Raw genomic sequence first — 27,888 nt, 5'->3', positions numbered from 1 at the left:
TTTGCAAGATGCCATAAATGTGTGCACTGGAGTCCTTCATCTCCATGGACACGGATACAATCTATCATTAATGTTTAAAGAAAAGAAGCCAGCGCAAAGAATAAGTTGCGAGTCCTGCCGTGATACCATCATTACCGAGGGGACCTGAAAGCAGGATGGATGTAAGGATACGTTTGTGCTTTACTAAACTACTCCTGATCTAATTATAGAATTTTCTTGAACATTGTTTCTGCTCTGCTGCAGCCTAAGATTATCTGGATTATTATGATGACACAGTGAGTATTTTAGATTTTTTTTTTTTATTTCTTTTTTTTTTTCCTCAGTGACGTTCTGTCATAATGGAAGAAGCTGAAGATGGTATTGCTGTGGTGGGAATCGGATGTAACTTTCCCGGAGGTAAGCCGAATTTTGGAGTTTGGTTATTGTTTTGTTTTAATAGTTAAAATAACAGGAAATTAGAGGAAAGGCATGCACAGCGATAACTGGATTCAAAGTTGATATAACTTGAATATTCTCGGTGTGAGGCAGCAGCTCTAAACACGCCAATAATCTGACCATAATTTCTATTGAATAAAACACTAAATATCATTGACAAGTAAATTGTTTTGTCAGTCATGTCTACACTAAACATAAAAACTAAAAAGTTGCATTTTTTAACATTGAGGCCTTTAAGGTTCAAGAAGTAGGTGAAAATAATCAAACATTTAGAGATACTGTATTTTTTCATGATTGATATAGCAAAATATTAGATATTATTTTATCTCTATTTTCTCTGGATTCTGCATGTTCCTTTACTGTGGCTGGATGAGGAAACAACAGATCTGAGATTGTTCCGGATTAACACAATTATTTATTCAACAAAGACAGTCTCACCACATGGTCAGCTTGCACAGGACACGGCCGTAATCTTCCCCAGACTTAATGTGAAGGAAAGAGAATGGAACTAAAGAAACACAGACTTTTGAATGAGAGAGGCGGACTTCTTCTATCCGGATCCTCCCTGGGGGCTTTTCCACCGGAAAGAACCAGGTGCTAGTTCCAAGCCAGGGTCAGACATAGCACCAGTTCTTTGTCTTTCCACTGCCAAAGCCCCGGCCAAACAGGGGCTAAACTGGAGCTACACTGGTCCCACTTCGTTGCTGGGCCAAAGAGGAGCCAGAACGGAGCCCGACACGTCATCAGCTGGGGGCGGAGTTATCTCTGGAGTTATCGCTGTCTAAAAGGCGGAAGTGGGCAGTACCCACTTTCTGAAAACTACAGCGAACACGGAGCCCCAGAGTGGTTATAGAGAAAAAAATTAAAATAACGCATGGGAACGATAAGTCGCTCCCTGAAGTTAATAATACGAGGGAACGGGATTATTTAATCCGTGTTCGTGGAGCTGCGGCTCTCGAGATGCTGCCGCGCTCCTCCTGTCAGTCAGCTACGCCAGCTATAATTTAGAAGCAGTTTTCCATTGTCATTTATTTTTCACACTTTTCATGGTAACATTATTATAACTAACGTCCAGGTCTTGTTTCGCGTTCTGACCGCAGGCTGAGGCGCTGCAGCCGCTGAGCAATGCAATGTGCGGCTGCATTGCGTTCCGCTCCGAGACGCTCCAATATTATTTTCTAACCCACAGAACTTCTTTATAATGAATACTTTTGGTTCATCAGCAACTAACAAACAAACTACATACCACTGTAAATGAAAGCTTGGATTTTATGGGCATAAATGGAGCCTTTTAACGGCACTTCACGTGAAAGAACTTTAATCAGTTTGTTTACGGAGGTTGACATTGGAAACAGCTTTTAAAGCTGCGTTCTATCACTGTACACCTCCATTCTTCTCCAATGTTGAAGCATTTGATTTTTTTTCTATTGGTGTTTTTTCACGTCCGTCTTGTTTTACTCCGGAGCCCCGGAGTGGACATAGAGGGGGAAAAAAATGACGCGTGTATCAACACCAATAGAGACAAGAAGAGACGTAATGTTTTCTTTCTCTTTGGTCTGCATCTGAGGTTCAGGCCAAACTAGATGGAGCGACCCGGACTAAACCGATGAATACAGTCTGTCTCCTTGTACCTGGATGAGCGCTGTCAGCGCCAAATTGGTGAAATCAGTGACGTATCACCTTTTGGAGTGACCCAATGACGTGGCTCCCACTTGGCTCCGTTAACGGTGGGGAAAAAAACGGTTCTTTGGTGGTGCTCATTTAAGAACTGGCCCTGGCACTGGCCCCGAACTAGCTCCTGGTTCTTTTTGGTGGAAAAGCCCTACCTGTGACCCTTAGTCTCTTGGCCACTCCGGCCAATCACAAAGGACTCCTGTCCTCTAAGGCAAGTTCCCGTGGGTCCTTGTTTAAATTTTCACAAAGGCTATTGTCTCTGCGTATCAGTGAAACCAACATGGAGGGAAACAAATGGTAGAATGCAAAGCTATTTTCTCTGTAACAGTGAGGCTAAACTGGCGGATTACATTGAAGAATTATCAAATGAAAATAATCCAACAAAAATTATATTTTAAAAAAAAAGAGAGAGAGAGAGAAACATTTAGATTTTGCTGTAATAAATGTGACTATGTGAAAGTTTTGCAGTTTAAATCTGTTCATAGGATATATAAATATATATTTTCCTATGTGTCTCTATGGAATTACAGAGTAATATGTCAATCTCTGTGATCCTGTGTATTGCATAGAATCTCTTAATGATCATGATTAATAAGATTAAACTTTTGTTCATTCATAGAAATTGCTTATTCAAATCATGATATTCCAGAACGATATAGTGAAACCAGATCATGTATCTATCTCTTGCCAACAGGGGAGGGGCTTGACAATTTCTGGAAGGTTCTACTGGAGGGGAAAAACTGTGCTGCGCCCATTCCCAGAGAGAGGTTTGACTTATCTAGCTGGTATGACCCAGATGACAACAAGGCGGGTAAATCCCGCACAGCCAAGGCTGCTCTCATTGACGGGTACGGCCGATAAACTTTAATAGGAAACATATTCAGATAGTCATAATTATGTGTGTATAACAGATATAGTGCATTTTCTCATTGTACATTTCAAAATGTTTCCATCGTTCTTGAGAAAATATGTAAATATTTGTAATGTGTTGCTTCAACCCCTGTTTTGCACGGATAAATCTTTATAGTGAAAAAATCCATAAGAGGAAATGTCAATCTAACGTTTATTGAACGTATTCAGGTTCAATGAGTTCGACCACAAGTTTTTCGGAATCAGTGACAGTGAGGTGGAACAGATGGATCCCCAACAAAAACAGCTCCTGCAGTGTGTCTACCGGGCTTTAGAGAATGCAGGCATTCCTATGGAACAAGCCAGCGGTACCAGGACAGGAGTGTTTTTTGGTAAGACAATGATGAGACGTTTTCAGATATTGCTGTTTAGTGTTAAAAATTAAAAGATAATGGCAACGTGATCCAAAATAGCAATGCTGTGAAATTTATTCAAGCAATATGCAGAATCAAAAATGATCAGGAAATAAATGTTTTCCTCGTGTTTTCCATCGCTTTATTGTAGGCATAATGAACAGGGATTATGAAACAAACGCAGCACATGTGCATCCAAGTGTGATCAACCACTGGACAGGCACAGGGCTCGCCATGAGTATTGCAGCAAACAGAGTCTCCTATGTCTTCAACTTTACTGGACCCTCACTGTCCATAGACAGTGCCTGTTCATCATCTCTTGTGGCGCTGCATCTTGCCTGCCAGTCCATTAAACAAGGTGAGTATATCTTCTGTCTGAACTCAGTGACAGCCACAAACGGATCAAGTGGAAAGCAACTCCAGTAGGATTGTCGATTATTTACAACATGGTATGGAAACATTATGGGGTAAAAAGATTCTTCTATCTTATCAGGAGATTCTGATATGGCTGTCTGTGGAGGAGTCAGCTGCATTATTGAGCCAAGAGTATTTGTTGCACTCAGCAAGGCGAAGATGATCGCACCTGATGGTACCAGCAAACCTTTCTCCAGAAGAGCAGACGGCTACGGTAGAGGGGAGGGCTGTGGGGTAGTCCTCCTGAAGCCTCTGAAAAAGGTCTGAATATGCAAAAAAGTAAAGTTTTTCATGTTACTCAAAGATTCATTTTTGCCATGTTTATTTCTTCACAGGCTCTGCAAGACCGTGATCATATCTGGGGTGTCATCCGCAAAACAGCAGTGAACCAAGATGGACGCTCTGTCACTCCGATCACCAAACCCTCCATGACACAACAAGAGGAGCTGCTCAGAAGGATCTATTCAGCCTCGGACCTGGCAAACGTCCAGTACATAGAGGCTCATGGGACTGGAACTCCAGCTGGAGACCCAACAGAAGCGGGGAGCATCTCAAATGTCATCGCTAAAGCCAGACCTCCTGGTTCACAGCCACTGCTGATTGGCTCTGTGAAGAGCAACATCGGACACACCGAATCAGCAGCTGGAGTGGCCGGACTCATTAAGATTCTCCTGATGATGAAGGATGAGACCATCGTTCCGTCAGTTTTCTACTCTGATGACAGCTCCAGTGTAGATGCCAAATCCTTGAACATCAGAATTCCTCAAAAAACAGAAAAGTGGAAATCAACCGGAGCAAGAACTGCTGGAGTAAACAACTTTGGCTTTGGAGGAACAAACGCACACGCCATTGTCACACAGCACATGCAGCCAAGTGCTGAGCAAGAAACTGATGGAAGGCAAGTGAACTATTTTGTCACGTCAGCCAATTCATTGAAATCCCTTTCTATGACTATGCAAGACACAATTAAACAGCTAGAGGCAGATAAGAAAGTTAATCTGCAGTCTCTGTGTTACACATCAGCCTGCCGAAGAAGCCACCAAAAACATAAATTCAGAAAGGTCATTGTGGCGTTGTCTGTTACTGATCTTAAAGAGAAACTGAGAGCGTCTGTTGGAAAAGGTGTCACTCCAGCCTCCTTAGGTTCAAAGTTAGTGTTTGTTTTCTGTGGAAACGGTGTGACTTACCACGGTATGTGCAAGCAGATACTGAAAACGGAGCCTGTATTCAGAGAAAAGATTGCAGAGATTTCACTGCTTTTCCAAAATCTGGGCGTTGTTAACGTTCTGACCACGCTCGAGAGTGAGATTGAGAGAAGTGACTTCAACAAGCCAGATGTCATTCAGCCTCTTCTCTTTGCTATCCAGGTGGGGATTACCACCTTACTCAAGCACTGGGGGGTCAAGCCTGATGCAATGTTTGGGCACTCTGTTGGTGAAGTTGCAGCTGCTCACTGTTCTGGCCTCTTGTCACTTCAGGATGCAGTGAAAGTCATATATTTCCGCAGCACTCTGCAGTCCAAAGTCACTGGGGGGAAGATGCTTGTGGTCAGTAACATGCCTGTATCAGAGGTATCATCTTTTCTTTCTCCGTACTCTGGTAAAGTTTGTCTTGCTGCTTTCAACAGCCCACGGTCCTGCACCCTGTCTGGGGATGCAGATGCAATTGAGAGCCTCCATAAGGAGCTGAGTAAGTCAGCTACCAGTCAAAATCTGTTCCTCTCTGTACTTGATGTTCCCGCTGCTTACCACAGCCACATGATGGACCCAATTCTATCAGAAATCCGAAAGGCAATTGGCTCATTAAATGTGAATGATCTTGACACAGCGTTGTTCTCAACAGTAACAGGCAAGGAAGTTCAGCAGGGAGACTTCTGCACAGGCAAATACTGGGCCCGAAACATTCGTGAGCCAGTTGCGTTTGAGCAGGCAGTGAGGTCAGTAGCTGAAGATAAGAGGAGCCTTGTGTTTGTAGAGATAGGGCCAAGGAGGGCGCTGCAAAGAAACATCATGGAAACTCTGGGAACTGGTTCAGCTGTTCTGCCCTCTGTGTTGCCAGAGAAAGATCATGAATTGGTCGTGTCTGTTGTTTCTCAGCTTTTTGAACTCGGTGCTCCAGTCGACTGGAACACTTTCTACAGGGGTTATGAGACGATGCCACTGTCGTTCCCAAGATACCAGTTTGATTGTTCGTCCAGAGACGTGATCATTGGAGCAGCACAGAAAACTACACAAAGTGACCATCCGGTGCTCTGTCAGACAGGAAGTGAAAGCAACATTTTCAGTTGCGATCTGGTGTCTGACTCCTCTTTCTACTTGAAAGAACACAAGCACAATGGGATACCCATCATCCCCGGTGCTTTCTACGCTGAGTTGGGTTTAGCTGCATTCATGGCAACTGCTAAACCAAAAGTGCCTCTGAATTCTGTACAGCTGACTGTCAGTTTTCACAGCCCGTTTGTGTTGAGTCAGAAATCACCAGAAATTAAAGTGCAACTTGAACAAAAGGAGAGAGAAACCAGTTTCACCATACGTTCCCCTTCTGCTGTGTATGCTTCAGGCACCGTTGTTCTAAATAAAGACAGGCTGCTTGAGGAGTCATGCATTTCATTGAACTCCATCTATAAACGATGCACATCTGTTATGAACTTTAAGGAGTTTTACGGTTATCTCTCTCAGGGGGGCTTTCAATATGGACATGTGTTCCAAAATAAAGGGGACATACATTATGGGAAAGAACTGAAGGAGGCTTTTGCACCCATCTCAGTCCCTGAGGAATTGATGTCTCATTTCTACGATTACCACGTTCATCCTGTTGTGTTGGATTATCTGATGCAGCTTCTTCCAGTTACAGTTGAGCACATCTTTGCTGGTAGGCCAGGGTTTCCTGCAAAAATAGGAAGTCTAAGAGTGTTTGAACCCTTGCAAAGGAAGATGGTTGTTTATTTACGAGCTATTGATGTGGGCACTGATCACTTGGAGGTTTGTGGCTGCTTTACAGACATGGAGGGCAGAGTGTTGGTTGAGGTTAAGCATGTGATCATCAAATATCTTGGCAGCCGCTCTCAGGTTGTTGAGAAGTATTTCTACCACAATACCTTCAGCGTAACCCCTGGTTTCAGTCCTGCTCCTCCTCCAAAGGCTCTGGTCTTCTGCGACCCTATTGGGATTTCGAAAGGTTTGCAACAACACCTCGACTCAAATTCGAGATTTGTGTCATTCAAACATGTACAAGATATCTTGAGCAGTGGGTTTCCTTCTCTCTTGGAAAACCTCAAAATCATAGATATTGAGAATATCTTTGATGAGGTCTTGTTTTTGTGGGGCAACGGAAACCTCACCTCACTTTCCGCTGATAGCATTCTTCAGAACTTGGCAAGCTGCTGTGAGGTTTTCCGCCAAATAGTCCTTGAGCTGAAACGAATCCGTTTCCCAAACTCAATCAGAGCAGTAACCTATTGTTCATCTGACATCACAGTAGACCACATAAATCCAGGGTTTGCTCTCGTTGGGATGACAAGATCTTTTGCCGCGGAAATACCAGATCTTTCTTTTCAGCTCATTGATATCAGCACTGTCTCTGCCAAGGACACTGAGGCACTGTCTGAGGTCCTGAGGTCATATCCTTGCAGTAACTACCCAGAATTAGTGGTAAAAGATGGACAGATATTGAAGCCTTCCATTGTCCATACACCTCCAGAAACTACTGACGGTTCAGAGAGCAGTTACACCTCTACAGTGTCCGAACCATGTGTCTTTCAAACAAATGATGCATACAATATGAGTCAACTCAGTGCCATTCACTTTGAATTGGATGCTGAGAAAATGAGCAACACATCAGTGGAAATCCAGCCAAGAAAGTTTTGTCTCCATACATCTGATTATTTCCCAGTCAGTGCCTCACATCTAAAATTTGGCCAGACATTGTACTGGAACAAGCATTCAACTCAGAAGCACAAGCTGCTTGCTCTTGACTTCAGTGGGACTGTTACGGCAGTTGGACAAGATGTAAGAAAACTGAAAGTAGGAGACCATGTGGCTGTCTGTTGTCCTGTGGTGGCAGCGAGTAAGGTCAGAGTCCCAGAAGATGTTTGCTACAGCACCAAAAGGTTCTCATACCTTGAAAAAACACCATGTGTTTCCTACTTCATCCTCGCGTGGGAGATTGTTCATCGAGCCTTGCCCAGGGCCAAACATAATTTAGGGATCCTATGCTCTGTGCCTAATTCTGCTCTGGTGAACATTTTGGCATGTGCCTGTACCAAATCTGGCAGGAATGTAACAGTTGTCACACAGTGCTCTTTGTTGGACGTCAATCAGATAGATGCATTTGTCATCTTGCCTCCATTCGATGAATCACTGACTGCTAAAATTTCCACATTTCAAGGCGTTCAACATGTTGTGCTCATCTGTGAATGTCCGACGCAGGGTATGCAAACTCAGGAGGTGATTCAAAGTTTAAAGGAGAGTGTTCATGTACAGACAATCCAGGTGCCAGATATTTTCCAGAAGGGATACCTGAAAGCACACAGGCCACACATTCATCACTGGCTGAAATCCCTGAACTTCGGAAGGAAATTTAGCCTTGAAAACTTCACTTTTCAATGTGAAAAATCAGAAAGTAGCATCCAGGATTCAAAGCAACTACAGTCACACTTTAGCGCAAATAAACTGGCCATCGTGACTCTGGAAAAAGTCGTTGATTCGAAACGGTCTGCAATTCCACTGTTGCCAACAAAAACACAACTTTTTCAAAAGAGAGCAGTGTACATAGTGGCAGGTGGTCTTTCAGGTCTGGGCTTTGAAACAGTCAAGTTCATTTCTCAAAGAGGTGGTGGGAACATAGTAATACTCTCAAGGAGCAAGCCCAAACCTGATGTGCAGCAAGAGATTCTCAATGTGGCGAAACAGTGTGGCAACAACATCACCAGCATAGAGTGTGACGTATCTGTCTCTGAGCACGTGCACAAGGTTGTTTGTGCTATCAACCATCAGTTTCCCAGTTGTCCAATTCGAGGGGTGTTTCACAGTGCAGTTGTCTTGCATGATGGGCTGATTGAAACCCTCGACAGATCTCTTTATGAGAAGGTTTTCAGACCCAAAGTGAATGGTGTACTGAATCTGCATCACGCAACACAGAAGTGCAAGTTGGACTATTTTGTTTGCTACTCCTCCATCTCTGCTTTTCTGGGAAATGCATCCCAGACAAACTATGCAGCAGCCAATGCTTTCCTAGACCTCTTTTGTCAGTACAGGCGCAAACTTGGGCTGCCTGGACAGTCTATCAACTGGGGTGCACTCAACCTCGGCTTGCTTTTGAACAAAGAACATTTCCAGCGATTTCTGGAGGCAAAGGGCATGATGGTTTTAGACGTGGCTGAAGTTCATAATAGCTTGGAGCAATGTCTTGTGCTCAACCGACCCCAACAAGTGGTGTGCAAGTTTCATTTCAGGAACATCCGGTACAACGTCCTCTCTCAAAACAGGGCCCTGACAATGCGTCTGTCTGCATTAGTTGAGGAGGCTTTCCAAAAATCCAAAGAGATGGAGACGGAAGATAAACAAACTGATGTTGTCTCACCAAAACGTTATGTGATCTCTCTGCTAAGTGAGACCATTGGCATGGATCAGAATGAGCTGGAAGATGACACATATCTCTCCTCCTTGGGCATTGACTCCATGCAGGCCATGACTCTGCAGAATCTGATCTTCCAGGACAGAGATGTGAACGTGCCTTTGGTGAAACTGCTGGATCCCAATGCCACGTTATCAACGGTGATCACTATACTGAGTGAAGCAGCTCAGGGTGAACATACCCGTGAAGAGGTTCCTCCAGCTGACGACAGAAATGATCTCTCCACCAGATTATAAAATCACACACAGAAGCAGTACAGAATCAGTCATTGGAGCATCATGATCATGAAATGTTGAAAAATATGATGGTGTTGTACAGCAGAATTCTTAATGCCATTGACTGCTTTGACTTTCCGTTTGCACTATTTGTGAATTTTTGTATCACAGTTTTCTTAACTAGACCCCATGTTATCATTATGTAATTTTGTGCATGTTTTTGGGTATCTGAAATTACTCATGAAACTAAAAGAAAAATTACATTACAACTGACGTGTTTTTGATCTTTTTTAATGGTAATTTTTGTAGTCTATGTACAGTATTTTTTCAAATGTCATCAAATTTTAATACATTCTGTGAAAGAGCTCACTCCAGACCAGCTTTATCTCTCAGTATTCATGGTTAGTTTTTATCATTGCTTTTTTTCTTATTCTTTTTTTTACGAATGTACATTTTATTGTAATCCAAAGGTCGTAAACCTAAATGTAAAGGCATACACACGACGGAGTCCCAATTAAATCCAATATGAATCCCCAGAAAATCGTAATGTATTGTGCAAAATAATGACGAGTTTAAATCTCGACATTTTATTTTGTTTTACACATGATTAACCACAGAGAGAAGTGACATCAACAGGTTTTAATGCAATTCATATCAAAAGAGTGAACATCTTCACTTGTTCCAATATTTCTATTTCTATTATGTTTTTTGCCATGTACAGTAGATGACACCAAACTTCAGTTCATACATTCTCATTTCTCATCCTCCCACTTCACATGTACAGCCACCTTCAAGAAGAAGTCCAAGCAACAATCCACATGTATATACGACAAGTTCTTATTACTCCTTAGGTATCAAGCCTGATTATCAGCTTGATGATGATGATGATGATGATGATGATGATGATGATGATGATGATGATGGAAAAAAAACATTGCATACATTTTTTTTTTGCCATGGCCTCTACATTATCATTATTACTGGGCTACTATTTTATCATATGGTGTTGGCATAGGTGTTGTTTTCCAATTGGATATTGCAGTCACAAGCTTAGTGTTTCTAATTCGTTTGTTGTAAGATTAATAACAATAAATTACAACAACAGAAAAGTAGTTCCTCCTGCATATAAAGAAAATTGTCAGGTCTGTATTTTTGTCTGCCCCTATGTGTCTCACCTCATGTTTCCAATTATCCTATCGTCTTCTTCCCCTACTCAGCTCTCACGTTGTCTCCCTGCCTTCCCTGTGTATTTAAACCCCTCTCCTCCTGTTGTCAGTGTTGGCTCGTCTTGCCGTTTCTCATTCCTCTGCGTTTCCTTGTGTTCCCCTGAACTATTCAACAATAAACTCCGTTTTTTTTTAATGGAAATGAGTCTGCGCTTGGGTCCACGTGCAATTCCTGACAGATGTTTGGTTTTCCATTGTACCTTTTTAACACAAACATGATGCAACCACTTTTTTTCACATCATTGCACACTGTGAATAGAAAATGTTTTCATTTATTTGGTTTTCACGAACAAATCATTCGTAATTTTCATAAAATGTTTTATTTTATTTCAAGTTACATATTGCATACACAGCTCCGTATTTGCACAATCATGATATAATTCCCATCATCTTAAAACATGCAAAACAAACACCAAACTGAAAACATAAATATTCACAGTGACAAATGTACATTAGAAAGTTAATTTTAGCACTTTTAGAATTCTGATTTTTTAATTGATGTACACAGACATTGATAATGTTGCTCACCAGATTTATTTGGGCTATACTGGGTGTATACAGACTCTCAAACACACTTCAAACTAATATTTTTCCAAGAAAAAGAGATTGTTAAGGCAAAGGGTTACAAACAAAAAAATATATATCAGCCTTCAAACACAAAAACTTAAAGTATGATACATTTGTTTTAGCTAAGTTTAGTCTTTTCAGAGAATTTGTTGACTTAAAAACATTAACTGGGTCAATCATATTGTAAGATTTCCTCATCAAGACAAGGGAAGCACACTGTAAAACAAGCAGGCTGATTGACAAGTGCTTTATCAGTAACTTCATGGCTCATGTATGAGAGCTTCTTTCATCCACTCTCCAACACAACTGCTACTAACTTGACCAGTGTACAGTTTGGGTCCAGTAAAGTAATCAAAGGTACGTTTACTCCGGTTTCCTGGAAAATCTTGTTCTGCAGAGTCATTGCCAACATCGAGTCGATACCCAGTGCACCCAGAGTGGAGTCGTCGTCCAGTTCATCCACACTTACATTGGTTATGACGCTGACAATTTCTCTCACGTTTTCAAACGCACAAGACACATGTTGAACTGTCGGTTCATTGCCAATATGTTCTCTGAGTTCCACCTCTACTAAAGCTGACAGTCGCTCTCTTAGAGACTTATTTTGTGAAAGGACATGAATGTTAAGATTTTGATAGTTGAATTTGCATATCACTTGTTGGGGTCTGTTCATTAAAAGGCATTTTTTGAGTGTCTCGTGAACCTCACACACATTCATTGTCATCATCCCTTTTGCTTCCAAGAACTTTTGGAAATTGCTTCTATCCAGCAGGAGGCCCAAATTCACAGGACCCCAGTTGATGGACTGTCCAGCAAGGCCAAGGTTTCTCCTATAATGGCAGAATGAGTCGAGAAAAGAATTGGCTGCTGCATAGTTACACTGTGAGGCATTGCCTATGAATGCTGAGATGGAGGAATAGCACACAAAGAAATCCAGTTTGTTGTGAAGTGTTGCATAGTGAAGATTTAGGGCACCGAGGACTTTAGGCTGCAGCACCTTTCTGAAGAGAGTCTCATCAAGAGCTTCAATCAGCGCATCATGCAAAACCGCCGCACTGTGAAACACTCCTTTGATCGGACAGGACGGGAAGCCTTGGCCAATTTTTGAGATTGCACCAACTACCTGCATAGATACAGACACGTCACACTGGACATGCATGATGCTGACCCCAAACATTTTCTGAAGTAGATCGACTTCAAATTGCTTTTTGTCAGACAAATTACTTCTTGACAATGTGGCAATGCAACCTCCACCATTTTGGGCGATAAACTTTACAGTCTCAAGTCCCAAACCAGAAAGCCCTCCGGTAACAACATAAACACAAGTTGGCTGAAAGAGCTGTTTGGTCCTCATTAGCAAAGGGATATCCGACACAGGGTAGTCAAACTTTCCATCGTCTAACACCACTTGCCACACTGTGTTTGTTGTAAAATAGGACTCAGGATCTGTGTTGTTTTGAGGATCGACCATGCCTGATGAATGGTACAGCTCCTTTCTCAGAGGCAGAGATGATGTGCCAAAGCCCATTGACTGTAGCCAGCCGACGATATTCTTGTTTTGTGCAAGAAGATTAGCTTTCTGAAGAATGCTAGGTACATCAAACTTGTGTACATGAATGTGATCACACTTTGATGTAAACATGCTCTCTGCTCGCGGTGCATTGTGACTGCTACACACAAAAATCATGTGTTTCTCAGAGCCACCACTGTCATACCCCTCCTGCCAAGAGAGATCAGATGGTGGCAGGAAAATGAAGGCATAGTTGTCGTCCAAATATGGAGGTTTCTGACTAAAATGCGACTGTGAAGATACTTTCCAGCCTGATCTGTTGGCTGTAAGAGCCAAAACTTTTGTCAGGATGGAAGCTGAGTTTGAGGTGATGATACACAACTTTCTGTGCTGTTTCTGCACATGAGACAACACTCTCTGCATTATAGACCATGCGACTATATAGTAAGATACACATGGAGTCTCTTTCAGATATGGAAGAGTCTTTGTGCTGTAGCACACTCCTTCAGGAATTATTATCTTTTTTATCGCTATGACTGGATAACATGAAGCAACATGGTCTCCTACTCTTAGATCACGAACATCTTTCCCGACAGCTGTTACCACGCCACTGAAATCCAAAGCCAGTAGCTTGTGATTGTGTGCAGTGTGTTTGCTCCAGTACATTGTCTTGCCAAAGCTCAAATGTGTTGAGCTAACTGGGAAATAATCTGCAGAATGCATGCATACCCTGGCTAGCTGAATTTCCACTGATTTGTCTTGGACAAGTCTTTTATTTGTGTCTACAGGTAAAGCAGACAATTGACTCATTTTGTAGGGATCAGTCGTCTGTAGAGAAAAGTTTTGCTGACACATGGAGAGCTTATCATCATCACATACAGCATCATCCTTCATTGAGGTCCGAGTGATAGTTGTTGCTGAAGACTGGCCTCTCTTGATCCTGATGTCTTGCTGTTTACATGTGTTCATTACACGAGCCAGTGTTTGAATGTCTTCATTGGTCACAGAAGCAAGGTCAACCAGCTGAAAAGAAAGACTTGGCATCTCCGCTGCACAAGCCCTCAACATGCCAGAAAGCACGAAACCAGAACTAACATGGTCCGCAGTCTTCTCTGTAGATCTGTAAGTTATGACATGTACAGTACAAAGACGATTGCTGTCTTTCAGTCCTAAAACTGTCTGGCGAAATATCTCACAACAGGTCACCAAACGATCCAGCACCTGCTCACACTGCAAGTGACTGAGGTCCTCCACACCCCACGTGAAAAGGATATTTTCTATATCCACATTGTTGTTAAGTGACTGAACCACAAAATCTCTAATCTGGTCTGATTCCCAGTGTTGTTTTCTCTCCACAACGATTGACTCTGGGGATACATGAAGCCTAAGTTTTCTTGCAATGCCAAGGTCATCTTCAAAAACAATTGCCTTCATTTTGCAAGTTTGCAAGTGTTGATCTGTGGCTATTTCACGTGTTTCATTGTGGAAGAACAATGACTGGGGAACATTAGAAGAGGCACGCAAAAATGTAAGTCTCACCCCTTTTAGTTCAACCAATACTTTGCCCTGTAGGGATGAAAAGCAACCACACACATCCAGGTAATCTGGGGCCTGCTGAGTAGCTTTCATGTATATGACCATTTCTTCCTGCAGAGGGCCTGATATGACAATACTTCCAATACCTGAGGGGAATCCTTCCTTTGTTGTCATGTGTGCCATGGCTAACACAGCAGTCATTTGGAGAAAATAGTCCAGAAGCACAGGGTGAATGAAATAGTCATGGAGACATTTGAGAAGTTCACCGGGGACTCGGATCACGGTCACAGCTTCTTTGAATTCATTTCCAAAACACAGATGGTCGAGCTGTTTGAAGAGAGGCCCATACTCAAATCCTGCCAGAGCAAGGATTGAATAAATCTCTTCTCTCATTAAAACCAATTTGCACCGTTGGATTATCATGTCAGGACGAATGTTTGATTCCTCGAGTAGGGACTGGCTCTCTGTACACCTGTATGTACCAGAGGCATGTGTCCCAGCAGGAGACTGTATTTTGAAAGAAGCCTCCTTTTCTGTCTGCTCAAGGGTCACCCTCAACTTTGGGCAGTCAGAGTTGAGTGTGAACACGCTCTCAAATCGAACATTAAGATGGAGCCGGGAAACAGGAATCTTTGGCTTCAGGTTTGCCATCACTGAGGCGAATGCTATCTCTGCATATAATGCACCGGGCATGATGGGAATATGGTTGACTTTATGCTCCCAGAGATACGGAGTCTTCTCTGCCGAGATGGTGCACACAAACTCGTTGTGTTTTATCTGACAAATGAGCGGATGTGGTGCAAAAGCAGACAACTCCTCGCCTTTTCTCAAGGCTTCAAAATTCAGTTTCCTCTTGGTGTTGTCAAACTGATAGACTGGGAGAGCTGTAGGCAATGTCTCGCAACCCTTGTAAAGCTGATGCCAGTGAACATTAACTCCAAGTTCAAACAGTTTTGCCACAGTCGCAAGAGTGGAGTTGCAATCTTCATTTGGGTGGGCAAAAGACAGAACTACAGTGTCCCTCCCTAGAGTCTCGCATATGTTTCTATGAAGAGCTCTACGAGGGCCAATCTCTACAAAGACTACATTTCTCCTGGATGATTTGTCCCTGGTGACAGCTTTCAATGCCTGTTCAAACAAAACTGGGTCTCTAACGTTCTTTGCCCAGTAGCTGCCTGAAGTAAAATCACCATCTGAATACCTTTCTCCAGTCACTGTTGAAAAGAGTTTACACTCCATGTTGTTGGCATCCAAGACATCGATACTTTTTTCAATATCATCCATTACTGAATCCATTACATGGCTATGATATGCTGCTGGAACATCTAAGACATGAAGGAAGAGATTTTTATCTGTGAACGTGCTTTTCAGCCTATGATGAAGGCTGTCTACGGCCTCCGCATCCCCTGAAAGTGTGCATGACAGAGGACTGTTGAAAGCAGCAATACAAACTTTCCCAGCGAAGGCTGGAAGTATATTCACTATCCTTTTGACATCCACGTTGCCGACAACAAGCATTTTCCCTCCTATGACTTTACTCTGGTGAGTACTGCGGTTGTGCAACACTTTCGCCGCATCCTCAAGCGATAAAAGGCCCGAGCAGTGAGCGGCAGCGACCTCGCCAACAGAGTGGCCGAGTGTTGCATCAGGTTTGACGCCCCAGTGCTTCAGGAGAGTGGCAATGCCAACCTGGATGGCAAAAAGAAGAGGCTGTGCCACAATTGGTTTGCTGGAATCCCGGCTTTCAGGTTCACCAGTGAGTGATTTACTGATATCAATGGTTTTGTACCTCTGGAAGACAGTCTCTACTTCTTTGACTTTTTCTCTGAAAACAGAGAATTCTCTCATAAGTTGCCTGCACATCCCTCTGTAGGCAACCCCATTGCCACAAAACACAAAGACAACCTGAATGTTTGGTATTGTTGATTCAACCTTTGTTTTGAGTGCTGAGTTGAGATTGTGTTCCAACTCGGACAGAGAGGAGAATGGGAGGACTTTTCTATATTTGTGTTTGTGGTGACTTCTTCCACATGCTGAGGTGTAGGAAAGTGCCTGTTTGTTAACTCTTTGATCGCTCCTAAGTCTTTGTTGAGTGTCAGCAATGGAACAGATCAGTGATCTCTCTGTGGCTGCGGAGATCACAAAAACATTTGGACAATGTGTTTGTGTCTGTGTGAGAAGTGTCATGTGATTACACTCTCTTAAGAGCACATGTGCATTTGTACCACCAAACCCAAAGCTATTGATCCCTGCCATCCTTCCCAGTAACCCATTTGTCTCCCACCTTTGAACTTTAATTGGAATATTGAGATTTAGAGATTTAACATCTATGCTTGTGCTGTCTTCTGAGTAGAAAATCGAGGGGACAAAAGTCTCATGCTTCATCATTAGAAGTACCTTGATGAGTCCAGCCACTCCAGCTGCAGATTCTGTGTGTCCAATGTTTCCCTTCACAGACCCAATCAACAGCAGCTCCGAATCAGAAGGTCTGTTTTTAGCGATGGCATTTGAAATGCTTCCCATTTCCGTAGGGTCTCCGGCCGGAGTTCCAGTCCCGTGCGCTTCTATGTACTGGACATTAGCGATGTCAGAATCTGAGTAGATTCGTCGCAGCAGCTCCTCTTGTTGATCAATGGAGGGTTTGGTGATTGGCGTGGCACAGTGTCCATCTTGGTTGACCGCCGTTTTGCTAATGATTCCCCATATTTTGTTGCCATGCTCTTTCGCCTGTGTAAAGAAAGTCCCACTGTAAGCAGGCTTCTGAGCCAAGCATATAATACATTAATGACAGAAAAACAAATCATGTCAAACTTACTTTTTTCAGAGGTTTGAGAAGCACGACTCCACAGCCCTCTCCTCTGCCATAGCCATCTGCTGTGCAAGAGAAAGGCTTGCTGGTTCCTTCAGCTGAGATCATCTTTGCCTTGCTGAGAGCAACAAATACTCTTGGCTCTATAATGCAGTTAACTCCTCCACACAGAGCCATCTCACAGTCGCCTATTTGAAAGAAAACATAAATAAATATGGAATATTTGATTGTCCTGGAAAATCTATTTGTCAAACAGGGCTAATTACCTTGCTTTATAGCCTGACCGGCTACATGAAGTGCGACCAAAGATGAAGAACAAGCACTGTCGATGGCAAACGAAGGGCCGGTGAGATTGAAGGCGAAGGAAATTCGGTTGGCAGCAATACTCATTGCAGACCCGGTGCTGTTGTAGTGGGTTATTGTGCGAGCACTGTTATTCCTGAGCATCTCGTAATCTCTGTTCATGAGGCCTGCAGGAGCACAATCACAATTAAATCAACAGTGTGAAGAAATTTCAAATTTGGGATTTCAACTGTAACATCAGCTGATTGTGACGTAGGTACCGATATAAACACCAGTTCTGCTCCCGTTGATGCGTTCCATAGCAATTCCTGCATCCTCTAATGCTCTGTATGTACACTGCAGAAGGAGTTTCTGCTGAGGGTCCATGCAGTCAGCCTCCACCTCAGATACACCAAAAAACTTGCAATCAAACTCATCGAAACTAGGAATATAAAAACAGCACATTAATAATTGTGTGAACGTCTATCAGGGGAACAGAATTGCACTCAATCTCCCTGTACTCATACAATACTTACCCTTCTATAAGAGATGCTCGGGTTGTCTGCGTCTTTCCCGGTTTGGTCTCATCAGTGTCAAACCAAAAATTGGTGTCAAACCTCTCAACTGGAATATCCACGGCACAGTTCTTTCCTTCCAACAGAAGCTTCCAGAAACTGTCTAACCCCTCCCCTGATTTAAAATGAACAGAATAACTGTTATTCATTTAGACAACAAAACATGGAGTATCCTTGCAACAACAACTAAAGTGAGCCGTACCTCCAGGAAAATTGCAACCGATCCCAATAACTGCAATGTCCTCGTCTGCGTCCTCCATGCTTCTTCTGAAAGGAAGTTTTTTCTTCCTGGACGTTCTAGTCTAAAAGCCAAAATAAAGTGTAAAGTCTCTCCATAATGAACTATGATGCTCTGTGCTGGTTGCTGTGTTTAGTTACAAGTGATGCTGCTGTAGCTCCACCGTCTTTTATCAATAGTGAGGACAATGAGCTGGCTTGTCTCAGGCAGCTGGCTTCAACCAAATTAACTAATTACAGGTTAAGCTTATTCAAATGCAGCAGTGAAAAGGCCCGCTTACAAGAAGCACATTCAAACATGTCACTTTGAATGCTTTTTGTTCTAAGATAAGGAAAAAGAATTGTACACAAGCAATAGTTAAAAAATGTCATTGTGATATTGTTTTCTGTGCACTTTCTCATGAAGCTGTGTATAAATCTCATTCAAAATGATGCTGCAGAAATACTGAAAAACAACAAAAAAGTAAAATACATAACTGACACTTTTCATATGTATACTTGGCTTTAAGCTCAATTCTGAATTCTTTTTATTTAAAAAAAAAATCTGGATATTTCATTGTGATGACAAAAAATATATATCAACATTTGTAGTTTATTCTTGTGAGATTGGTCCTTAAACCACTTTTACTTTGATTTGGCAGTGAATATTCAAAATGTTCTTGTGAAAATATTGTAATCCTATAGATAACTTGGTCCTTGCCTGTCAAGTCTTTAAAATTACTTTTGAGTTTATGACAACATGCATAAGGAGCTAGAGCAAGCAAATATAGGCCATTTTCTGAACAAAGTTCATTTGCACGACTTATAATTATTAGGGTTTAAGAGACCACACCACTACAGTAAACACAACCTCTTTATTTCATGTTTTCTGATTTGATAAAGCAGAGAAGCCCTGGAGTTGTTGTAGTGGCTTCTTCTAAATAATGCAAACTGAATGTGAATTGAAAATGTTTTCCCAGAAGTCTTTCTGCTAGAACTATAACTTGAATTGTGAAAACTCTTGTGAGGAATCAGACAAATGCCCAATATTGAGTCACTCGCAGTGCCGTGAGGCCCAATTTTCAAAGAGATGTTTAAGTGAACTTGTGTTTTTACCCGACATAGCTGCAATAACTTGTTGTACCGGCTTGACACAAAACAAAAGACTCCCATTGACCAGCATTTACCATGTCGCAACTTTTCCTCAGACATCAATATTGGAAAGGTCGGCTTGTGTGTCCCCAAGTAGAAACAATGAAACCAAACACATTTTTTGTCTTACACACCACAATCACGACACAAACTGATAAGAGCAATCTTTATTTTCACTTCAGGAAGGCCTTGAGTCTAAAGCAGTTAACAGAAGCACCAAGCCTTTTTAAACACTTACAGTATATACACTCCCCCCGGTCACCAGTCACAGTTAACTTCAAGAAAAAAAGGATCTAGCTCCATTTTCAAAGAAATAGGACACATCTTTGGGCACTTGAATAAATAAGAACAAAAATGCATTGTATGTATCGATGGTAAAGCAAGAAAGGTACAACATGTAGGGAAAATAAACTAATATGAGGTGTTCAACAATAATACAGGGGTGTCACCTGCACCTTGCTACAGTAAAAAACCACATTCTAGATCGAGGTACTTTAAGGTCCTATGGTGTTCACTAGTCTATGTAGATGTGTGGGTTTGATCATCTGTGTCAAATTCAGAAAGTCAACTTTGATGTATGGAAACACTCAAAAGGTCTTTTGCCGTGAGACTCGTCATTAATGAAAAATGTCTGTTGACTTAAGTGAACAATCATTTGGAGAATCAAGATTTTCTTGTCATCTCATGAAATTAATATTGCTTAAAAATCACTGTGACTGACCGTGATCTCTAAACAAAGAAATACGGAAAAATAGGTGAAATATGGTCATTTCTCTGTCATCTTCAAATCGACAACAGAGCCGGTACAAACAAAATTAAATACAAGGCCTCCAAAAGGCCTGTGCTCATTCGCACAGCTTCATATTTACATGATTCAAGAGTAAAATGTCTACTGAGGTATCTGGTGGTCCAGGGATTTGCCCTCCAGCACCATCTGGATGTCTTTGGCATCCAGAGTTTCATGTGTGAGAAGAGCGTCGGCAAGCTTCTTGTGCTCCTTGCTGTAGGTCTTCAGGATGTTTTTAGCGCGGTCGTATGAGTCCTGGATAAAAGACGAAAACAAAAACAAACTGTCGTTAACTGTGGAATTAATGCACTCAATTTGCAGGCGTCGGGCGCTCACCTTTAGTAAAGCCCTGACTTCCTGTTCGATGGCTGCTTGCGTCTCAGGGCTCTGCTTGGAGAAGTCTCTGTAGGTCATGACTCCGAGCTGCGAGAGGAAACAAATGACATCCAGGACATGAACAGGAGCTGATCCTCACAAAGAGGAATCCTTCAAGCTACAGAAACAATGACTTTATTACCTTGTGTGTAATCGCACCGTATGTCATCGTAACGTTAGAGAAATGCAGTTTTCAGGATGTTTTATCGCTGTTTGTCTGTAGCTAATCCCAAAAATGGATTTCTCTTTACATTCAGTTGTACTTCTAAATGTCTTTAAGAGAAAGACTGTTAACTAGTAAAAAAAAAAGGATATTAAATACATAGAAATAAGTTGTTAAAATATATAAATGTTATGTAACTTCATAACTATAATGTAAAATTATGCTTGGTGTATTGACTGGAAGAAAACATATACACATCCTGCAAATTACACTGTTAAGGCACCAAAACAAGACTTTCCATGCCGATGAGAATTAAATAGTGAAATCTGTCACTGATTTCTTTCTTTCTTTTTTTACCTTATCACTCATGCCGAACCTGGTCACCATCATCTTTGCTATTTTGGTGGCACCATCAAAGTCACTGGAAGCTCCTGAAATTCACACGAATGAATACAAGCACGTTAATGTAGTCCAACTTTAGGAGTAAACATGTAGTTGTTTTTTTTGGCACCTGTGGTAATGTTGTCATCCCCAAAGATGAGCTCCTCTGCTACTCGACCGCCCATGCTGACGTCCATCTGAGCCAGCAGCTGAGCTCGTGTCTCACTCCAGCGGTCATTCTCGGGGAGCATGGACACCTGGAGGACAGAAAGAACTGCGTTACAAGAAAATTATTTTAGGAATATATGTCGTTCTGTGAAAGAATCCCTGGAGCTCACATGTCCAAGAGTTGGTCCCCTCGGCATGATAGTCGCCTTGTTGATGGGCATTGCATCTTTGGTGTAATAGGCAACGATGGCATGACCAGACTCATGGTACGCAGTAATGGTCTTATTCTTCTTGTCTATTTCTACACTCCGTCTCTCAGGGCCTGTCAGGAAAAAGATACACAAAGAAGAAATGGTTTCCAGTCATGAATCTCATCCTGACACTCTTCCTCTTTCCCGATATGCACAGATCATTAGTATAATAGAAGGCGTATGCTGTGGGGCAGATCGAAGCACTGTGTGTATTCACCCATGAGGATCTTATCCTTTGCGAACTCAAGGTCCTTTATTGTAACCATCTCTTTGCCGTCCACAGCTGCCTTCAGGGCTGCCTGGTTGACCAGGTTCTCCAGCTCTGCACCAGTGAAGCCCACCGTGCCCCGGGCAATGATCTCTGCATCAATGGCTGTGAATGAATAAACAATGTCTTCAAAGCACCGATCACAGACAAGTGTGTCCTTCATTCAAAAGAGCCAACAAAGGTATTATTTGAGGGGAAACCTGGATTGCTTGTCTACTAATGGATCAGTGTGTGAAATGGTAGCAAATACAGAAAATGCAAAGTCTGAAGTTTCCTTTCAACTATTAATTAGGACTTCACAATAAAACCTACCAGGATCCACTTTGATCTTGGAAAGATACCAGTTGAGAATTTCTGTGCGTCCTTTCACATCGGGGCGAGGCACCGTCACCTGCATGTCGAACCGCCCAGGCCTTATCAGCGCACTGAACAGCAACAACGACCCAGCGATTATTAGTCTCAATATTTAATTCCCTTCACTGTATAAAACATAAACTATTAATCTGAATGTACAATGAATAATTACAAAAGTCTTTAAAAAAAAGGGAGTGATCGTCTCAAGCATAAGTGCTACATGATTACCGTAGACAATGCCAAACATGAATACAAAATATTTAGATTTTAATATGATGTCAATTGCGTTTCTTCCTATCTACAGGTATTTATGATAATTGACGTATGAGGTCTTTGGGGTTCTGTAAAGTGGGCCAGAAGCTGAAAGACGTGACAGTTTGCTGAAAATGTATCTGCCCCAAAAACTGTTCATCAACACGACCCTGAGGTGTTTTTAGCTGCCAGAGGCTTTTCAGCTGACATTGTCAATAGGACTGTATTTGTTTGAATCTGGAATAAAGCTTCTAATTGAAACTAACAAATATTACTCAGTGGAAAGTTAAAAAAACAACAACTATGTGTATCCCAAACATCTTGATATTCTTCACATTAACATCTTATGCTTAAGCGAAAGGAAGAATGTTTTTAAAATTCTGAATCGTAAACGTACTTATCCAAAGCTTCAGCAAAGTTTGTAGCGCCGATAACGATGACACCCTCGTTCTGTTTAAATCTGCAAAACATTGTTAACTGTCAGTGATCATTCTCTGCAGCGCGCTTATCTTCACAGATGTCACTACAACAAACTGACCCATCCATTTCAGCCAGCAGCTGGTTGATGGTTTGTCTGGAATACGGATGCATAGGAGACTCGATCCTTTTCCCACCCACGCTGTCCAGCTCGTCAATGAAGATGACACAGGGAGCACTGGCTTTTGCCGCCTCTGCAAGGCAAAAGAAATTATTTGTTGGGTTTTTTTTGGACACATCTTCAACTGGTTGCACATATTTTCTCATAGTGGGCAAGCTTACTGAATAAGTTCCTGATTCTGTTTGCACCAACACCCACAAACATCTCATCAAACTCTGACCCGGAGGCGTAGTAGAAAGGAACGTCGGCCTCCCCGGCCACAGCTCGAGCCAGCAGAGTCTTTCCAGTGCCGGGCGGACCGACAAGAAGGATTCCTGAGAGGGAAGAAGGCAAATTAAGATCTTATTCAAACTCCACATTTTAATAAATTTGTCTTTTTATGAACAATATAAAAAAAAACAAAAAAAAACAAGTGATGATACCTTTAGGCAGCTTTCCACCCAAAACAGTAAATTTCTGTGGGTTCTTGAGAAAGTCGACGACTTCCTGTAGTTCATTCTTTGCCTCCTCCACTCCTTTGACATGCTCAAACGTGACATTTTTCATCTGAATGGGGTCCACTGAAGAGTCGAGACCAGATGTGGTGCGGAACACTGTGAAATCAGTCAAATGGTATGTTAAGGATTTTCTTTCCTCATAATATTTACACTAGAATGGCTGGTTACAGTGAAGATCAAAAGGTATGCTGCTTTTTTATATTTATAAGCTACAATCATAGCTCGAGCAGCCACCATATCAATGTTTGGTATAAGTATTCAATCAGATGTATACAGTAGTATGCAACAGAATAATCAAACGCTACATGCACACTTCGCTGGGCTTTAGAATAACAACATGATCAAATGCAGCTTATCCATACAATGGAATTTTTCAGCTGAAAATAAACTCCAATGAAACACATTTCACTCTATAACATTGGAGATGCCAACAGCTTTTGCTTGAGCTGCAGTGTGCATGTAGTGTTGTGCTTTGATTCGCAAGCATAAGAAAGAATGAAAACTGAAACAAACCAGCGTCAGAAAAGGAGCCTTTACCCGGGTATAAAAGGGTTCTCCAAAAACCATAACTAAAGACAAGTAGAAAGCCCAACAGGATCCACCTGTTTCTCTTCAGCGAGTCTGTCAGAAGAGGACAAAGGTAGATATTAGTATTATGACTCTGTCATCGACCTGCACTGCCATCTAAAGGCAATCTACTGCTACAGTCACAACGAACACCCTTGACAAGAGAAAGGTTTCACATGCTTTGTGTTTTCTGAGTGAAGGCTTGAGACGTCATAAATCCCTCAGTGAAGCCCGTCTTGAAAGCCTCTTGCTGGTTTTCTGGGAGGTTCTTTTGTTTGACAACCTGGTCCAGTGACTGCGCCTCTTGACCCTTTTCTCTCATGAGCAACCCCTGCGTGGGAAACAGAGACAACATGGATGTGATGTGATTTGTTTCAGAAGTCCAAGCGGTGTGCACCGACAATATTTCCAAGTTTATGTCTGCAGACAAAAATTTGTCCAAATGCATGTTGTTTAGTGTCTGTTTTCTGTGTCCGCGCGCGATAAAAATGTAAAGAAACTTTGGGTTTTAGACACGTTTAGAGACAAATTATGTGTGAAAGCCAAGGTTTGACTGCATTTGTAAGAAATGCAGGACATATGTAACTCTTTCCATCAAACAGACTGAAAATCCGCACTAATGAGCGTACCTTCATGAAGCTCGGTGTGTAGGCATCAGATTCAGTATAACCATCGTAACTAGACTCTGTTCGTCTGGTCTTTGTTCTCAGTGTCTTAAAACCTCGACTCTGGACCCACACTACAAAGACAAACACATGGGGAAGCATGAATGTATTATCAACTCCAACATTGTACAGGTTTTACAATGAGTTTCTTACCAGGCAAAAGATGCAGATTTGAGCAAACTTCTCTCAGGGGACTGTGGTATTGTCTGTGGACGAATGGTGAGCCAAAACCTCCAGAGGTTCTGTGTGAAAACCCTGCGGGACACATTTTAAAACATTAGGATTTTCAGGAAAAGAAAGTTGCCAAAGGACGGATTGTGAAAAAGTGTGAATGCTTTGCTGCTCACCATGCTTGTTTTGAAAGAAGGTGTTTGTTGAAATGTGACTTGTCTTCCATATCAAAGGAATACTGGGAGGTTCCTCTGGCCCCGGTGTGGGCATCAACCTGCTAACCAGCTCATCCAGCTGACTCACTCCGACCTCAGACAGGCCAAGGTCCCTCAGACTCACACTGGGCTGTAGAAACAAACACAAAAATCACCCTTATTCACTTTTGGATAACATTCTTTAATAGAATTATCCAAGATAGAGCAAAGTTTAACTGATAATAGGCTTAATGGTCATCTGCTTATATCATTGCTAGATTGCTTTAGATTGACTTGGGGCTTCTACTATTCTGACCCTCTTGTGTATGTTAATTGTAGGAAACGTATTGAAAACACTTTATATAATGCGATCCAGCACATCTCAGCATAAAACAAAGTAAATAAAAATGCACATAAAGTCAAATTTAAGGAAAGCTGAGCCTAAGACAGTGATGTATAACTTTTTTTAATTGCATATAAAATAGCCCTGTTAATTGTCTTTTAATAGCAGGTCATTTTTTTGTCAGGATATCAGCATTTTGATGTATGTACTTAGGCATCTATGAAAACAGACTTAACCTGTTCTTCTCTCCAATGAACATTAGTTTACTGGAGTGTGTTATTGGAAAATGATCCGGTGTAACCTTGTGTCTATGTCTTGCATCTTTGTTTCCAATCTTACCTCCTTCAGAAATGAGTTGTGCTCTGGAGTGAAGTCTTTGTGGAGGGCCTGTACCGAAGCTGTGGCTGAGTTCTTCAGAGAGTGCAGAGCATTGATGAGCTGGCTGAGAGGCACAATCATCTGAGAGACACACAAATGGTGGAAAGTGAGGAAGAGTCATTGAGCACACCGATACGTTTAACCTCACATTCATATAAAGCATTTAAAAATCAAGTATGCACAACACACTTGCTGCAGCTGTGTGAAAAAGTTGATGCTTTATCTCAACCTGTTATGTCTCAGAGCACAAATACAACAGTGTCATGACCACACTTGATGGTGGCAGCAGTGTGACAGATTTCTAAAGAGGGTTACAATAGTGCAGTGCTTTCAGAGGAAAAACTGATGAAACATGTTCCATGAGGAATCAAAGAGGAGGGAAATGTTTCAGGTTTCAACACAAACAGGGGATTTTGGAACCTATCATTATGCGTGTTACCATTACACTGTCATCCTTGTGTCCACTTGCACTGTCAGCTAACACATTTTAAGAAACACGCATAAAGCATGCTTGAAATCGGTCAATGAGAAAATTGGAAAACCATATCTGGATTTGATTCAACGTCATCTAGTTCATGCACAACCTATAGCGGTGTTTTGAAATACAAAAAAAAAAATAGGTTTGTTATATTTTATCATCCATTGGGGGGGAGAAGGAGGCTTTCTTGTCATTATAATTGAAAAATACAATCAAATTTAGTTAAACGTGAAGGTCCCGGACATATGCATCTCTATTAAACCGGTTGCATCAGATTTGCAGGATGTTAAGTCTTCCTGGCTGCAGGGTCACTGCTGTCGGTTATGTCAGTGTTATTCACAGCACTGAAACATGATGGCCTACACTGGAGGTTATATAACCTCGACTCGCTGAAGACTTGACTTCGCACCCCCCTAATTCACTTGCTTGATTACCAAGCCAGAGCAAGTGTCAAACATCCTGAGGAACGCGACTCTTGTCCCACTTTAACCACGAGACGTTTTGGGGTATCGACTCATTTAGAGTCGCCTCGCCTTAACGTGCGGATGCTAACGTTAGCCGAGTGATACTGTGTATAAATGTGTCATTGAACAACAGATAAGACGTAACAAACACAAAATGAGAAAGATTCCCTCATCGGGGCATTTGCCAACAGCCAGCAGAAGTGAACACTTAGTTTAGGACTACAATACAGACCGCGTTGAAGAAAACAAAACGTCCATTAGCACGACAATGCTACCGAGCAACGTTACCTGCTGTGGCTGAAACGACGTCGACAGGGAGAACATTTCCACTGACGGACAGGATTCAAGTTGAAGATCTGGAGAGTTGTGAAGACAGACCCTTTGTATATAGTCAAAGAACGACTCCTCCCGTGAGCAGTGTCCTTTTGTGTTCCCCGTTACACAACTTTAGGAAGCTTAGCTAACGACTAATGGATCCTCCGGCTTCTTCTGAGGTCACGTAGACTACAAATTGACGTCATTGAAAACCACTTCCGGGTACAATTTATGTAAAATGATGACATGATTAAAACCTATGCTCTAAAACGTGTTTTTCGTCTAATGAAGCCTATCACATTGTTTGGTTTATAAATGGACTATAAGCATTATACTCACAATTAAGTTATTTTAGGCGAATTAAAGCTTCAGTGTAATTCTCCTTAAGGTTAGTTATTTGTACAATTTGAGTCTGTCATAACACACAACCTTCACACACTGCTCACACAACCCTGATGATACTCTTTTACTTTTACTGGTACCCTCCTAGGGTCACATGGAAATTGTAAAATGTGTGTACATCTGTGTCAAACAGTGATAAGAAGAAGCGATTCAAACGACCATGGCAAATGATGGAAGGAGTGGTGCGGTGGATCAAATAACCTTGTAATCCATTGGTTTCCACGGTGACGAATGTGGCGCTGGCGACGGGATATGTTCTACTGAGTACTGAATATTTTTCATCGTGAGACTTGACAAAGAAATGGTGCAA

At 41.9% G+C, this 27,888-nt stretch overlaps 3 protein-coding genes across 4 annotated transcripts; 1 reads left to right on the top strand and 2 right to left on the bottom strand.

The window, feature by feature from the left end:
- Positions 1-25: 25 nt before the first annotated feature.
- On the top strand, positions 26-10,993 carry LOC308125618 (phenolphthiocerol/phthiocerol polyketide synthase subunit C-like). Its single transcript, XM_080489507.1, has 7 exons — positions 26-161; positions 324-396; positions 2,804-2,957; positions 3,190-3,350; positions 3,523-3,729; positions 3,865-4,046; positions 4,121-10,993. Exons 2-7 carry the CDS (start codon positions 339-341, stop codon positions 9,653-9,655), a joined length of 6,297 nt encoding a protein of 2,098 aa, XP_080345633.1. The 5' UTR covers positions 26-161; positions 324-338; the 3' UTR covers positions 9,656-10,993.
- A 720-nt stretch (positions 10,994-11,713) lies between these two features.
- LOC308125924 (uncharacterized protein) lies at positions 11,714-18,399 on the bottom strand (the record flags this gene model as incomplete). Its single annotated transcript, XM_080489965.1, has 7 exons — positions 11,714-13,765; positions 14,477-17,200; positions 17,289-17,470; positions 17,549-17,752; positions 17,846-18,006; positions 18,101-18,254; positions 18,342-18,399. 7 exons carry the CDS (start codon positions 18,397-18,399, stop codon positions 11,714-11,716), a joined length of 5,535 nt encoding a protein of 1,844 aa, XP_080346091.1.
- A 1,231-nt stretch (positions 18,400-19,630) lies between these two features.
- Positions 19,631-27,380, bottom strand: yme1l1a (YME1-like 1a). 2 transcript variants are annotated; one of them, XM_080489505.1, is made up of 18 exons: positions 27,150-27,380; positions 25,881-26,000; positions 25,181-25,349; positions 24,987-25,088; positions 24,798-24,907; positions 24,349-24,499; positions 24,115-24,222; positions 23,527-23,697; positions 23,266-23,418; positions 23,045-23,177; positions 22,904-22,966; positions 22,213-22,325; positions 21,850-22,005; positions 21,552-21,703; positions 21,344-21,470; positions 21,190-21,263; positions 20,631-20,717; positions 19,631-20,549 (listed from the first exon to the last, which is right to left on the bottom strand). In XM_080489505.1, the coding sequence occupies exons 1-18, from the start codon at positions 27,183-27,185 to the stop codon at positions 20,397-20,399; spliced, it is 2,178 nt and encodes a 725-aa protein (XP_080345631.1). In that variant the 5' UTR covers positions 27,186-27,380; the 3' UTR covers positions 19,631-20,396. The 2 variants fall into 2 exon arrangements, with proteins under 2 accessions (XP_080345631.1, XP_080345632.1); XM_080489506.1 differs by having other exon boundaries at positions 24,139-24,222; positions 27,150-27,369.
- Between the last annotated feature and the right edge of the window lie 508 nt (positions 27,381-27,888).

This window comes from Lipophrys pholis (assembly GCF_963383615.2).
Source record: "Lipophrys pholis genome assembly, chromosome: 20".
Classification (NCBI taxonomy): domain Eukaryota; kingdom Metazoa; phylum Chordata; class Actinopteri; order Blenniiformes; family Blenniidae; genus Lipophrys; species Lipophrys pholis.
Note: the sequence above shows the minus strand (reverse complement) of the source record. Positions and strands in the feature narration are given on the sequence as shown.

Coding starts and splice junctions, on each gene's coding strand:
- yme1l1a (XM_080489505.1), bottom strand. CDS start 27,185: ATGTTCTCCCTGTCGACGTCGTTTCAGCCACAGCAG. Junction 23,698..24,114: donor AGGCTCCTTTTCTGACGCTG/GTTTGTTTCAGT, acceptor CTGATTTCACAG/TGTTCCGCACCACATCTGGT. Junction 22,006..22,212: donor CAAGATCAAAGTGGATCCTG/GTAGGTTTTATT, acceptor ATTCATTCACAG/CCATTGATGCAGAGATCATT.
- LOC308125618 (XM_080489507.1), top strand. CDS start 339: ATGGAAGAAGCTGAAGATGGTATTGCTGTGGTGGGAATCGGATGTAAC. Junction 3,351..3,522: donor CAGGACAGGAGTGTTTTTTG/GTAAGACAATGA, acceptor GCTTTATTGTAG/GCATAATGAACAGGGATTAT. Junction 3,730..3,864: donor CTGCCAGTCCATTAAACAAG/GTGAGTATATCT, acceptor CTATCTTATCAG/GAGATTCTGATATGGCTGTC.